Source organism: Capsella rubella, unplaced genomic scaffold (assembly GCF_000375325.1).
Source record: "Capsella rubella cultivar Monte Gargano unplaced genomic scaffold, Caprub1_0 scaffold_6, whole genome shotgun sequence".
NCBI classification, from domain to species: domain Eukaryota; kingdom Viridiplantae; phylum Streptophyta; class Magnoliopsida; order Brassicales; family Brassicaceae; genus Capsella; species Capsella rubella.
In genome coordinates, this window is record NW_006238918.1 from 3593337 (window position 1) to 3608449 (window position 15113).

Below are 15113 nucleotides of genomic sequence, written 5' to 3' on the forward strand. Positions count from 1 at the left end.
CCTGACCAAATCAGATTTAAGACAATTACACTATGTCAATCAGACCTTACTCTAGGTTACACTCCAACTCAATTTTGTGTCTCTCAATTTTGATTTCCTTGCACACAATCAATCTTTCACGTTATTTTGAAAGTAGTTCATTGGCAGCATTGAATCATATACAATTATATATATATATATATATATATCAATGTGAAGAAGTGTTTCTAGAAAAGGATAGGCATGGGAGTGAAGGCATATCCATGTGAGTCAGCTTCGCACGAGGGTCCTAAAAATTGATGAGCTTTATCCTCCTTGTCTTGTATTAATGCTTTTTAAGTTCCCAGCTAATATTGTTAGTAGTTTGATAGTGATATACCACATGTAAAAATTATTTATTTTAAAATATAGATGTGAGGGTTTAATAAAGATATGTGATTCTGATACTTTATGAGATGATGCAATGGATAATCAACATGCTACAAATTTCGAAGTAACAACACTCTTATATATGTAGTAAAATTCTTAAAATTAAAAACCATCACAGTTTTAATCAATCAACTGTTTTGTTTCAAGTGAAAATTTTAACCCTTCGAAATTTAACTTAGAAAAAGACTGATGATACTGGTCAACAATACTAAAACTGAATAATCTTTTCATCCTTTTTTTTGTTGTTGTTGCGTGGAAAACTAGTAGCTCGTTAAATTAAATAACAAAAAAATGGAAGTTTCATATATATCTCATATGATTAGTTTTCTAAATTTTGTTTCTTTCAATCTTGGGTTTATTAAGAGACTGGTATAGAGAGGCTCACTGTGTGTTTTTGTTATGAAGTGGGCATGATGACGAGCTTGGTTTTGGATTTTCATGGGAAGGTCACATGACAATGAGAACCGTTTAAGCCGCCGTTAAATATGGATGGGAATACAAATTTTCATCCGTCAGTGCCTGATGAGAAGTTGACGTCAACTGACAGAGTCAAGTGGGACGTTAGCCGCAACCGGAAATAAGCAGAAGACCCTCGACCACACTCACATGCATGGCCACACTCTTAACCTTCCTAATGCACACCTGCATCTCCACAACCATATAATATACGATACATGATGTTTTTGTAAATTCGAAAAGATAATGTTAATGTAAGTTTCAACAACCTAGATTTAGAAACAAAAAAAAAAGAAAAGAAAATATATATATGAAAGTCTATACTATACCACTGAGGCTTTCACCAAAAAAGAAAAGATCTTTAATAAGAACAACAATATAAATCCAGATATGTGTACGTATAAAGATGCATGATCCATAAATGGTGTATGGTTTGTTATAAGTGAACACAGGTGGTGGAGTCGGGCCATTGGGGCCGTAAGATAGTAAAAGTAGTGTTTGTGATCTTAAAGAGAAGGGTGAGGAGAGGAGAGACAGTGGCACGACGGTGGCTTTAGCGGCACTGTTTCTCTCATTTCTGCCGTCTCTTTTTCAAACGGGCCCTCACCCACGTTCTTCCTCTTCTTCTTCTCTCATTTACCCTTTCTTGTCTCTATACACCTCACTCATTGTTCCTATTTTTAATTATATGCATTAACAAATATTGGAGATATATACTAATATTTTTTTATGTTTTTGACCAAGAGTATTATGAATTTATGGTTTACCTGCAAAGAATTAACCCTCTTCCTAAAGAAAAGAAAAAAGTATACGTAGTTTGCGATCATAATTATAAAGAATTTCTTATATTAAAACTCGTAGAGCATTAATTGTTTGATTAGGTTTTTCAAAAGTTGTTAATGAAGTAAATCTTTTTTTTTTTGTTAAAGTAATGAAGCAATGAAGTAAATCTATATCGGTAGATATCTATAGAATTATGGTCAATCCATTCATTTTCAATTTATTTTAAGTTAGAACTCCATATTAATTACTTCTTAATTAATTTATCAAAAGGTTTAAGAATGTTTCGATTACTCGGTATATGTCGACAAGACATACTGTATATTTGTTTTAAGTAACTCCAAGTAGATAACGAAAGGCCACATTCCGACCGACATCGAAGAGTTTAATCCTACGCTAGCCGAACAATGGTCTGACGGTCTCTGACCAGTGATCAGCACCACAACTCAATTTTTTTTTTAAAACAATAAATTAAATTGAAAGATAAAGAAAACAGAAAAGCTGAATAAAGACAATAAGTCTCAAATTAATGTTAGTCAAATAAAATAAAATCGAGTATAGTATTACATGCAAATCTAAAAAAAAGTGAGATCCAAAACAGCTTATAACTTTATTGACAAAGAAAGCTCACACGATCCTCCTCGTAGCAACTCCACCGCATATCCATTGTATCTATATGGACCAAATAATCAAGCTACCCTTTTTACTTTTCACTGATTGCATTATACTTAACAAACAATTATTATGACTAGCTAGAAGTAGTAATATATGATTAATATTTGATTTTTTTTCTTTTAATTGGATATGAAATCAAATGTCTCCATGAGTTGGCATATGTGTTGAGAGATTTGACCATGTGAAATATGCATCAACACAATCTTTTGTTATTATCTATTTAAATTAGCACAAATGACAATAATAACCTGTCTAATGTTTTATTTTTGTCTCCGACCATTCATAGTATAATTAAAAAACTTTGCCAACTCACTCTTAAATGATGGCATTATCGTGCGTTTCCATTAATTTTAAAAACGTAATTTGGTATGTATAAAAAAGGTGTTTCGAAACATATAAATCCGTAAACATATAAAAGTGTTTTAAAGACGGCAATGTGAGTACTAAAACTTGCACTACTAGTCGTCTTAAAACATTTATTTTTGTTTTAAGGATTAATAATCTGACGGCAGATTATAGTATTTCCCAAAAAAAAACCCTCTCCAGTGACCATATGAGATCATCCCGACTAAACACCAAAAGAGTGAGTCACGGCCCCACGTGGATACGCGAATCACATCAGTGGCATAGATCCGTAAATTGTACCAAAATTCATAGGTCTTTTCCAAGTTTGGGATGCATATAAGCTATCGCTGGCTCCTCTCCTAATTTCCCCATAAATTTAATTTAACATCTCTCTCTCTCTATCTATCTCTATCTCTTCTTTCTAGTCTTTTTACTTTGGTCGTTCACGATGGGAAAAGGCAGCCTCTCGTTTCTCTTCGTTCTTCTCATCGCCACCACCATCACTTCCGTCCTCTGCTTCACTGACGGTAATCATTACATAGACACTTCTATATGCCTTATTATGTTTATGTACATATGACTGCATTTATTCGTGATATATTTCTAACGAATCAAAGCTTTAACAAAAACCACATTTGGTTGTAAGTAGTTTAGTGGTAATGTTTTGCACCCTAGCTAGTTACTGGTTAATTTGAACTTTTTTCGGAAAATATGTATGGAGCTTACTTACAAGTTGATTCTCGAATCGAGAGGTAGATTACGAACGTGGAACTTGCTCCGTTATCTCGCTTGATAACAAAAGAAAAAACAAACAAATTGGTCGGGACCATTGTTGTTTTCTTTATTATTACTGTTGATCTTTTCTAAATATTGATTGTACTGATTTTAATTTGTAGTAAGTCGGCTAAGAGACTAATTTACCTTTATACCCATTTCTGACTCAAACACTCTTCACATTTTCAATCAATGACATAAGATGGTCCAATTAGGACACATCCCGACCCCTTGCAGAAAATACTATATATAGATAATACTATTATCTACAGAAAAATCACATGAGCGTTGAACTAATATTAATATATTATGTTCGTAATTGTAATGAGGTGGATTTTGTCTTTTCAACCTCAGGGATGTTACCAAATGGCGACTTTGAGCTAGGACCAAAACCATCGGACTTGAAAGGAACACAAGTGATAAGCAAGAACGCAATTCCAAGTTGGGAGCTATCAGGCTTCGTCGAGTACATTAAATCCGGTCAAAAACAAGGAGACATGCTTCTCGTTGTCCCTGCCGGAAAATTCGCCGTCAGGCTAGGCAACGAAGCATCGATCAAACAAAGACTCAACGTGACGAAAGGAATGTATTACTCTCTCACGTTCAGTGCCGCAAGGACTTGTGCTCAAGACGAACGTCTCAACATATCGGTGGCACCTGACTCGGGAGTTATTCCTATACAGACGGTGTACAGTAGCAGTGGGTGGGATCTTTACGCTTGGGCGTTTCAAGCCGAGAGTAACGTGGCCGAGATCGTGATTCATAACCCTGGCGAGGAAGAAGATCCTGCTTGTGGACCACTCATTGATGGTGTGGCAATCAAAGCTCTATACCCTCCTCGACCCACCAATAGTAAGTTTTTATTTATTATGATATATACGAATCGAGTTTATTTATGTCTATTATTATGAAAATGACTTGTCTCTCTTTACAACTACAAGCATTTGTTAATTAGCTCGTTATAGTTATTAAAGCCGTAGGGGTTGACATAAAAAAGAAAACAAAAAATTTTAAATAAATAATTAGGGATGGTTGGATTCTGTTTATATGTCCACATGCAATTATAGTCATCTTGGGTTAGACATGTGTTTTTTCAATGGATTGATTATGATGTGACATGTGTTCCGGAATATCTAAATCAACTGATTAAATTGTTATGGTCTTGCTTGGAACAGAGAATATATTGAAAAATGGAGGATTTGAAGAAGGTCCTTATATACTCCCAAACTCAACAACCGGCGTTCTGATTCCTCCCTTCATAGAAGATGACCACTCTCCTTTACCCGCTTGGATGATCGAATCACTCAAAGCCGTCAAATACGTCGACGTCGAACACTTCTCTGTCCCGCAAGGCCGTCGAGCCGTGGAGCTGGTCGCGGGCAAAGAAAGCGCAATCGCTCAAGTGGCTCGGACAGTCGTGGGAAAGACTTATGTGCTTTCTTTTTCGGTTGGAGATGCGAACAACGCTTGCCAAGGGTCGATGGTGGTCGAAGCATTTGCGGGAAGAGACACTTTAAAGGTTCCGTACGAGTCACGGGGAAAGGGAGGGTTCAAACGCGCCACTATGCGGTTCGTGGCGGTTTCGAACCGCACAAGGATTATGTTTTACAGCACGTTTTACGCGATGAGAAGCGATGATTTCTCGTCGCTGTGTGGACCTGTGATCGACGATGTTAAGCTCCTCGGCGTTCGTAAGCCATAAGAGATGGTTCATTGTTTTATTTTAAAGGTTCTTATTTCTAAGTATTATAAGGCAGTGTGGGTTTTTATAAATATAGAATTTTCTTTATCTCTAGTGCTTTTGAAATGAGATGAGAGGAATACTGAAAGGGTGTTGTCGTGTAGGGTTTTAAAGAAGGCAAAAGAGGTCTTGCTTATAACTATTTTCTATGTATGAGAAGGCTAAACAAGTGTTGTCTTTTTCTACTATATTGGGTTCTTTTAAGGAGATTGGGTGATTATGAGAATAAAAGTGTAATACAGATTATATATGATAGAAATGAATGAGGATAAGAATTTGCCTATTCCAATGTAGCTTCAGGTGATTATTAGTTGATTGTGTACACCCGATTTGTTTTCGGATCAACTCTTTTAGATCACTTTGAAATCAATGTTAGTAGCTGAAGCAGTGTCCCAAATTTTAAAACTAAAAGTTAAAACCTACAAGATTGAACACCAAGACTAATGTTTTGATATGCTTAAGCTTTGTGAGCTGGAGGCGGGCGGTTGCATTTTTGAGTATCTTTTTGTAACACCATAAAACGCAGCGTTTTGAGCGAAGTTGCTTTGAAGATATTAAATTTCTTCTTTGAGACGAGATAAATGCTTTTTTATTAAATACATCACGGCATTAATATTGGAGGATTTTTAATTGTATCTTAAAAATATTGTAGTATTAAAATTAAAAATTTAAGAAGTAAAATTATTTTAGATATGATTTTGTATCTTGTATAAGATACTTCTTTACTCATTAAACCACTTTTTACATTTAATTTAATTACAAATTAATCTAAAAAATCTCTAAGATTACGATAGCCTCAAGGCTCAAGCTGAGAGGTCGTGATTTGTAACAGGTTTTTTTATCCCTACAGAGAAAAAGGTTTTTTTCATTATGATCCAACACTTTTAACCTAAGCCCAATAGCCCAATATGTGGAATCCACGTCGAGCACACAGTTTCCTTTTTATCACAAAGCAAGAAGAGAGAGAGCTTCAGAATCATCACAAAACGCTCATCCGTCTCATCCGGATTGGTTCACCTCCTCCCTCTCCTAGGGTTTCTTCTTCTTTCTGCTCCCTTGCGTTCCGCTGAATCTCTGCATCTACAAGCTCCGGTGAATACGAGGCCGAGGCGATTATATTGCTCAAACTTATATTCAGGTATGTATCTGTGTTCGCCATTATCCTCGAGATGCGTCAATATATGTTTTCTCTTTTTAGGGTTGAAATCTCTTTGTGGATCTATGGTCTTTGCTTCGATACGTCTAGATGAATTTCTCAAATTTTTAATTAATTCGATCTTCTTTATCCTTGTAATTTGTGTTATAGCTCATCTCCTATGCTACTTAGTTTCTTTGAGAATTTTCACGTTTTTTCATCCCTTTCGATTTCGATTTTGTTGTTTCGGTTGTCTAATTGAGATATCGGTTTTTTGTGCCTCCACATTCTAATGAGCAGATTGGAGCAGATGCGTTATTTCTGTAATTTTGACTCTCTTTTTTCTTTCTGCTTACCTCGCAGCTGTTGAGCTGAATGTTCAAGTCATCTTGAGCCTCGCTCTTTGGATTCAGTTTTAAAGAAACGACATTTGATGGAAATGGCAGACTTAAACGGGTCCATGCAGCTAGCAGCAAAGCGGAAGTCACCACCTGAGACCATGCTTGGTGGTTCCGCATCCGAGCAGAATAGACCATGGTTACAGCAACTGTCTCCAGCAAGCAATGGGATTCTGCATATTCCGACTAATATGCTTTCTCAAAAGACACTACATTCCCTGATGCATGGCAAGAAAGTGATGCAAATCGATCCCCCTCTCCAGAAATCTGTAAAGCCTCTTGTAAACAAGAAACAGCAAATCCCACCTCGAGGCTCTGTGAAAGCCAAGGATGAAGTCAATGAGTCTGTGAGGTCTAAAATGAGGGAGTCATTAGCATCTGGCTTGGCCTTGGTTCATCAACATGATGAATTCCCAAACGGGAAAGAGAATTTAAAGACCGAAGAAATTCCTGCAATGACTCAGGAGAATACTCAAAGTTTTAAGCCTGCTTCATCTGCTAGCATCAATGTCCCTATTGGCGAAGGGACCGTCTCAGAACTGCCCACCGGTATTGAAAGTTCTGTGCAGAAGGACTGTGAGATTCCTGTCGACATCAGTATGGAAGATGTTAATCAATCTGATGAACTTAAGTCTCAATATGATGAGGTTTTCCCTCGGGATAATGTTCCTTTTACAGATATTATTTTTCCAAACGATGACCTTTTACATGGTAATGAACTCTCATGGGTTCTGGAAAATGTTTCAGATCTTGGCGAGACAAAGGATTTTGGAACCGGTGGTGAAAAATCTTTTCAGGATCCAAATGTTTTGGCATCTAAAATTGAAATGGAACTGTATAAGCTATTTGGAGGTGTGAACAAAAAGTATAGAGAGAGGGGAAGGTCCCTCTTATTCAATTTGAAGGATAAGAACAATCCTGAGCTAAGAGAAAGAGTTATGTCTGAAGAAATATCTGCTGAGAGGTTGTGTTCTATGACAGCCGAAGAATTGGCTTCCAAAGAGCTTTCTCAGTGGCGTCAAGCCAAAGCTGAAGAGATGGCAGAAATGGTTGTCCTGCGGGATACAGATATTGATGTCAGAAGTCTGGTGAGGAAAACACATAAGGGAGAATTCCAGGTTGAAATTGACCCAGTTGAACGTGGCACCGTAGATGTCTCTGGTGGCATCATGTCACGTAGCAAGCGCCGACCCAGAGCCAAATCTGATTCTGTTAAAACAACTCTCAAAGATGAGCCAGCAAAAGCTGATGGTGAAAAAGAACTCGCAACCCCTCCCTCAACTGAAGAGATCGATCCCATGCAAGGTTTGGGGATAGATGATGAATTGAAGGACGTGGAGTTTCTTCCTCCAATTGTATCACTTGATGAATTCATGGAATCCCTAGACTCTGAGCCTCCATTTGAAAGTCCGCATGGTAATTCTGAAATGCAGGTGTCTTTGTCTGAGAAAAGTGATTCCGAAGCTAGGACAGACTCAAAATCTCCTGTAGGATCTCCTAAAGAACCAAGTAATAAAAATCTGCCTGAATCAAAACCTGAAAAGATTGATGAAGCGTCCCCAAAGCTTGATGCCAATGTCAAAGTTGATGACGATGTCTCTAGACTTGAGAAAACATCTGCACTTAGTGTTGTTAAGGAAGAAAGAGCATGGGATGGAATACTGCAACTGAGTATGTCTTCTGTAGTCCCTGTCACTGGCATATTCAAAAGGTAAGTTCTTACCAACTAACCTAATATCTCACTACCATTAGATTTTTGTGATATTGTTACCTTTGGGCAAAGAAAGTTTCTTATCTAATGACAATAGTATAAAACTAAACTGTTGCTTGAATTGGAATTGTGTTAGCGATCAATCTCTTTTCTGATTCAACTTGAGTGGTATTTGAATAAGCTTTAAGAATATATCTTTGGTAGATTAATTTAATCATCAGCAAGCTGGGTAGTGCGTAGGGATGATAAATAAGAGATGCATCAGGTGATTAAGGGGATCAAGTATTCTGAATAGAGTAGGGGCTGCTCTCAAGGCCACCGTAGGTTTAAGGTCTCAGTTTACCATGGTAGTTTTAGAATCTTTTTGTTTGTTCCAATTTGTTTAATATGTTAATTTAGTAGAGTCATGACATTTGTTTTCTGCTGACATTTGTTTTCTGCTGACATTTGATTTCATTGGTTTAACCATAAAAATTTGAAGTGAAAAAGGATGTAAGCATTCTCTAACTGGGTTTTCATATGGCAGTGGTGAGAAAGCAGAGACGAGCGAGTGGCCGGCGATGGTGGAAGTTAAGGGTAGAGTTAGGCTGAGTGGGTTTGGGAAGTTTATTCAAGAGCTTCCTAAGTCTCGAACCCGTGCCCTAATGGTATACAAAGCTTTCTTTTGTTATCACTGTAGTAGCATTACATTGAATAATCTCTTGCTTTATACAGCAGTAGGAGTAACCCTTTTATATAGAATCTTTAACCGTCTCACTTTGTCTCATCTCAAAACTCTTCTGTCTTCTCTTCATGGAATCCAGAAAGCAAAGAGATTACAGTTAAACTCTTCACATGTACGCGTGACTGGAATGGGACACGTTTTATGCAGAGAACTAACTATGGATTGGGTCAAACTTTGTATTAAATTCATCCAAAAAATTGGATCCCAAATCAGTTGTTTTAAGTCTCTGTATGTGAGTTCTGTGTTTGTGTGGGGGGACGTACGTAGAATAATCAGGAAATCTTGCAAAGAATTTTTTGACCCCACACGCAAACATATTCGATTAATTTTCGGAAAAGTTTACCTTTTTTTTCCTTCGAGACCCAAAACCCAAAGCACATATACTCACAATTCATACGTGAAAGAAGAAAGAAGGAAACCTATAATTATTTATTCTTTTTGGGTCAATTACTGTGAGGTATATGTTTTCTGACTAGGGTTACTTACAGATTTTTCTTCTGGCATTGCAGGTAATGTACTTGGCTTGTAAAGACGGCATTTCTGAGAGCCAGCGTGGCAGCCTTTTTGAGGTAAAGAAAATATATCTTCAATTTTCAAAAATTTCTCCAACATGTTCTCTTGTACCATCAACACATGTCTTTTAAAAGTCTCACCTATTCTTCCTTTTTTCTTTTCTTTTAAGGTTATTGATTCCTACGTTGCTGATCAGAGAGTTGGCTACGCAGAGCCAGCCTCAGGAGTGGAGCTCTACCTTTGCCCAACTCGCGGAGAGTCTCTAGATTTGCTTAACAAAGTCATCTCTCAAGATCAGCTTGATGAGGTCAAGTCTTTGGATACTGGATTGGTTGGAGTTGTTGTGTGGAGACGAGCCGTCATTCCCAAGCCAAGTTCCGGTTCAAGGCGTCAGTATTCTTCTTCTTCTGGTTCGAAAACCTCTGTTTTGCCCCTAAACAAGAAGCAGAGAGTCAATGTCACAGAGAAGCCTCTTGTTGTTCCATCGATGAGGAACCATCATCATGGTTATGGAGGTGAAGCTGCAAGACATGATGTTGCTGCTGATGATGATGATCTGCCGCCTGGATTTGGTCCTGTATCTTCAAGAGACGATGATGATTTACCGGAATTTAACTTCAATTCCTCGGTTGTGCCAGTTTCTTCACCTAAGCCATTACCGGCTCAATCGAAGTCTTTGGATCAAGTAAGAAAGCTCATACACAAGTATGGAAAATCTGCAAGCATCTATGATGACGACGACGACGACATACCTGAATGGCAGCCACATGTCCCTAGCCACCAGCTTCCACCGCCGCCGCCTCCTCCTCCCGGCTTCAGACCCGAGATATTAAGACCGCCTCAAGATGGTTGGTGGGATAATCAAAATGGCGGCTCAGGGCAACACTATGATGGGAACCAGTCAAGAAACAGAGGATTTTAATATCTCTGTTGATATCGTTCTCTGTAATTGTAGTTTTTTGGTTTCCTAGTCTCCTTTTAGCTTTTCTTATTCGAAAACTCTTAAAATCATTTTGGGTTTGTAGCCATCGTAGAATGCAAAGTTTAAAGTCCCAAATAAAACCTTTTCTTAGTTTTCCCTCAAAAACCAAATCAGCTTTCCTCTGCTTTTAACACACAAATGATTTTAAGATATGTTCATGATCTTACAGACAGAAATCATGATCCCTACAACTTGTTAATAGGAAGAAACTATAAACGAATAATTGTCTGAGTTACTCTTGGCTCAATACTTGTTATAACATGTTTGATTGTGGAATTCTCCTCAAATATCAATCTTGTTTGAACAGCAAACTTAATCCAGAGATTCTCACACTTCTCTTGAGCAAATCATTTGGTTCTTCATCTATGCTAACTCAGCTAGTAACTGATACACTTGCTCGTTTCTTTGAATCTTGAAACGTGATTTTAGTTAACTCTAATCTATCCAGGTTTCACCGCAATAGACAAAATTCCGGTCTCTTGCGGTTTTCGGCATTTCAAAAACACATGTATCACCATGAAAAACTTTTAAAAGGTTATTAGAATGAGGCTAAATTAATGCTGTGAAGCTTTCTTACTAATAAGTAAAAACTGTCCTAGAGTTAAGTTTACAAGATGACTACATATCTCTTCACAGGTCATTAACAAATCAAGTGACAGAGAAAATAACACTACTGTATATCAACATAAACATATATATTATTCATAGGATAATCCAATCCACAGACGGAGCTGCAAGACTAATCTAATCTGTCCAACAACATATACCACTCAGATTTGAACTTCCAAAACTATACATTTTCCCACCACTCACATATTATGGGTATCATCAAACTTCATTCATACCATACCCCATTTCTTACATATCATCAGCTTCATTGATACCATACCCCCCTCATTACTGTACTTATTATGGGTATGCAAACCAAATAAGAAAAAAAAAAAACAAAAGATTCATCCAGATCAGGCCGATACAGGTGCATTGGGGATAACCGATGATGACGATGCAGCTACTTCAGAAGCTTTTGAGGTTGAAGGCCCTGATTCAGAGATATCCCCAATGGCAATATCAAGGGTCTCTGGGAGGGTTTCTTGAGACTCAGTGCTGTATATCTATATAGAAAGGGTAATCAAAATCATCTCTTAAGATCATCACATCAAACAAAAAGAAATGCGGATTAAGAGATTCAACATCCTATGCGCCAAAATGTGACAAACTATGATAATGTTTACCTCAAGCTGATTCAGCATCTCAATGGTTGCTTCTAGATCACCGCTATTGGCGAGGTAGACATCAGTGATAGACTCTTGTGAGAGACCAGAGAATGTCACTAGGAGGTACTCAATATCCATGTCTATATCCATCTCCATGTCCAAATCATCATCCCTGATCTGCTTGTATGCCATTTCAGAGGATTTCTTCGGCATTGACACTTCAACCCCTGAGAAACTCGCAGGGGCCATGGCAAACACCAGACCATCGTCACCACCACAATCCACTCTTTTGGATAGTGGTACATATGATGCTGCATGCGGATTCAATGCAAATGCTCCAGGCTTCATTGCTTTATCTTTGCTAATACTGCCACAAAATTTGAATCGTAAGAGCCATTATAATAGCAAAGATGTCTTATGCTGCAAGAATCAAACAGTCTCAAATTTTGTGTAACGAGGCTATAATGATTGAAGACATGAAAAATATAGAAATGGTGTGTATAGACGTTACATTAGAATCTTGCGTTACTGCTTGAACCAAAATATATGTCGGAAAAATACAGAACCAGAGCAAAAACAAAGAGTCTCGACAAAGAAAGAAATGAAGCGAAGAAGAGTGATTTATATGCAGGATCAAAAAGGTGTTGTTACATGTTGACCTCGTCAACGATCTACGTGAAAGGAGAAGAAGAAACGAAACATCAGGGGAGAGAATATGAGCTTACCAGACAAAAACTAGCGTTAAAGAATTGCACAGACATACCTCTTAATATGCGATTAATGTGGTAAATTTATTATATCGTAACGCTAATTATATGATGAAGATTAAGGCCTAGAGTCACGGTTTGATCTGTTTTGACACACGATTATCTTTATCCTTGATCGGGATAGTGGCTAAATCTTTTATACGTGACGACGACCAATACTGGGACACAAACCGGAAATAAAGTATTCGAATTGAAATCAATTTGGTTTAGTAATACCGATTTGAGAGAACCAAAGGAGAGAAACCGGTTTTGAAAGTATCAAAAACAAAAAAAAGGGAGTGAATGGATGAGCTTAAGGAAGAAGAAGAAGAAGCTCCAGAAACACGCCATAGCCATGGCTCTTCTCTGTCCATCTTTTCCCTCTCCGAATTGTCGTATTTTCAGGTAACTTATCTTCTCTGGCGTACGTGTACTCGCTCTCGCTCCAGTGCTTTTGTGTGTTTTCTTTCGTCGAAAGCTTTTGTGATTTTTGATGAGATTGTGAATTCAGGTGCAGAAGCAGCAACATTTCGAGTAAGTATCACAAGGAGCTGATGATTGCTCGCTCTGGTGTTTCTAAGAGATCGATTTCAGTGGGAGAAGGGCTTTCGCGTAGGGATTTGGTGTTGATTGGTCTCTCTTCTCCTTTGTCTATGCTCTTGCCTCTATCATCTCCTGGTAATGGTTTTGCTCCTGTTGTTCATCTTTTACTATCCTTATAAATTTTATTAGATAGTGTCACTTCTACCTAAAAATATTGGCTTTCATTTACAAATAGAGAGAAGGAGTAGAGTTGAGAATCTCTTACAGTGTTTAAGCCATTAATGCTCATGTAACTCATCTTCTAATGTGTTCATTTTCCTGCAACGTTTGGGGGGTTTCTGTTATTGCAGTCACTCATGCAGAAGAAGAACTGAAAATGGGTGCAGAAGAACTGAAAGTGGGTTCAATGGTGGATGATATTAATGCTTATTCTTATGCTTACCCACTGGAGCTTCCATCTGAAAAGCTTGCCTTCAAATGGTATTGACTGAAACTTTTAATGTGATGCCTTATTATTAGTTCAAGATGTATCTGACTCTTTACATTGATTATGCAGGGTCGAATCGAGAAAGCCTGAGCGGTACTCTTCAGCTGCACCACTCTCTCGTAAGTTTGATATGATTCCTTTTGATTCCATGAATTCTGGATGCTTATGAAAATATCCTCTGCTGTATAACGTTATCATAAGCATTATCAAGTTGTGACTGAATCTCTTTCAACCGGTCCAGCTGATGCACGTCTACGCATTGTTTCTGAACGAGTTGACCTCATCGACAACCTTGTAATTTCTGTTTCGGTAAGTTCTGGTGTTTCTCACTTACCGTAAGACTGCTCTTCCTTGTTAGCTTTTTGCGATATGTCTTTTACGGTTCTTGATCCAGATAGGTCCCCCAAACTCGAGATTAACATCAAAAGAAAAGAAGACATGGGGAGCTAAGGAAGTTGCTGACTCTGTTTTGTCTGATAAATCGGCATTGGTAACCTTTCTATCATCAATAGCATCACAATATCGATTTCTTCTTTTCTCAAATGTTAAACATATGTTCAAATGTTCAGCGAGTCACCTCAAGTCAGCGTCTCGAAGAAAGCTCGGTTCTTGATGCACATGCTGGTGATGTTAGTATGATCTTCCATAACAAATTATATAACAAAGTAAAAAACTTCTATCTACAGAACTCATAAGCCCCATATGCTTTTTATATCCAGATTGATGGGGAGCCGTACTGGTACTATGAGTACCTTGTTCGCAAATCACCAACTAAAATTGTAACTCTCTCTATTACTCTGAGGATTCTTCTTTGATTAAAGACATAATGGGTTTGATAATGATAAGACTTATTGGCTTTGCTATATGTGGGCAGGCTGAAGCATCAAAGCTTTACAGACACTATATCTCCTCAACAGCTGAACGTGATGGTAAACAACTTTTCACAAGGGAATTAATTGAGATGCAAAGTTTAGAGTTTGTTTAACCTATAATAACATTTACCTGAATCTCACTCATTGCAGGGTACTTATACACCATAAACGCTTCAACCCTTGGCAAGCAATGGGACAAGGTACAAACTTGTCTCCTCTACTTTCTGTATATTCTATTGTGTCAGTGTGAAGATGTCTGATTTTAAAGGTTGTATAAAATGCAGATGGGACCGGTGTTAGAAAGAACAGTAGGATCCTTTAGGCTTCTTCCTCCTACTGATAGTTATGTTCCTCCATACAAGGATCCATGGAGGTTTTGGTGATGCTTCCATCTACCTCAGCTTTCCATGAAAAATGCTTTTTCGAAATCGTGTTAATTTTGATAGGAGAGGTTATGAAAGTTGTCGTGAGAGAAATGAGTTGAGCAGATGTAATTGTTATATTGTTCACAATCAAATGTAATGAGTGGGAGATATATATAATATATACATTACTTGCATTCCTCTTCTAAACTCATCCAACTGGTATCCAAGGAATGTTCTTTGAAAT

General features: G+C 37.7%; 5 protein-coding genes across 5 annotated transcripts in view; 3 read left to right on the forward strand and 2 right to left on the reverse strand.

Annotated features, from left to right (window-relative positions):
- LOC17881225 (31 kDa ribonucleoprotein, chloroplastic) overlaps positions 1 to 1533 on the reverse strand; it is a 2455-nt gene extending 922 nt beyond the window's left edge. Inside the window, 1 exon segment of the mRNA XM_006290185.2 lies at positions 1505 to 1533. Within this exon segment, the coding sequence (XP_006290247.2) occupies positions 1505 to 1533 (29 nt within the window).
- Positions 1534 to 3040: 1507 nt separating this feature from the next.
- On the forward strand, positions 3041 to 5462 carry LOC17881273. The gene is made up of 3 exons (XM_006287927.2): positions 3041 to 3191; positions 3793 to 4290; positions 4614 to 5462. The coding sequence occupies exons 1-3, from the start codon at positions 3113 to 3115 to the stop codon at positions 5138 to 5140; spliced, it is 1104 nt and encodes a 367-aa protein (XP_006287989.1). The 5' UTR covers positions 3041 to 3112; the 3' UTR covers positions 5141 to 5462.
- A 758-nt stretch (positions 5463 to 6220) lies between these two features.
- Positions 6221 to 10752, forward strand: LOC17883818. Its single transcript, XM_006286985.2, has 5 exons — positions 6221 to 6317; positions 6678 to 8423; positions 8950 to 9070; positions 9657 to 9716; positions 9830 to 10752. The coding sequence occupies exons 2-5, from the start codon at positions 6748 to 6750 to the stop codon at positions 10580 to 10582; spliced, it is 2610 nt and encodes an 869-aa protein (XP_006287047.1). The 5' UTR covers positions 6221 to 6317; positions 6678 to 6747; the 3' UTR covers positions 10583 to 10752.
- Positions 10753 to 11604: 852 nt separating this feature from the next.
- LOC17881301 (polyadenylate-binding protein-interacting protein 5) lies at positions 11605 to 12204 on the reverse strand. The gene is made up of 2 exons (XM_006289677.1): positions 11875 to 12204; positions 11605 to 11754 (listed from the first exon to the last, which is right to left on the reverse strand). The coding sequence occupies exons 1-2, from the start codon at positions 12202 to 12204 to the stop codon at positions 11605 to 11607; spliced, it is 480 nt and encodes a 159-aa protein (XP_006289739.1).
- A 705-nt stretch (positions 12205 to 12909) lies between these two features.
- On the forward strand, positions 12910 to 15076 carry LOC17881819 (psbP domain-containing protein 5, chloroplastic). The gene is made up of 11 exons (XM_006288292.2): positions 12910 to 13007; positions 13114 to 13280; positions 13496 to 13625; positions 13702 to 13751; positions 13874 to 13941; positions 14027 to 14122; positions 14202 to 14261; positions 14352 to 14411; positions 14507 to 14561; positions 14655 to 14704; positions 14789 to 15076. The coding sequence occupies exons 1-11, from the start codon at positions 12910 to 12912 to the stop codon at positions 14885 to 14887; spliced, it is 933 nt and encodes a 310-aa protein (XP_006288354.2). The 3' UTR covers positions 14888 to 15076.
- Positions 15077 to 15113: the final 37 nt, after the last annotated feature.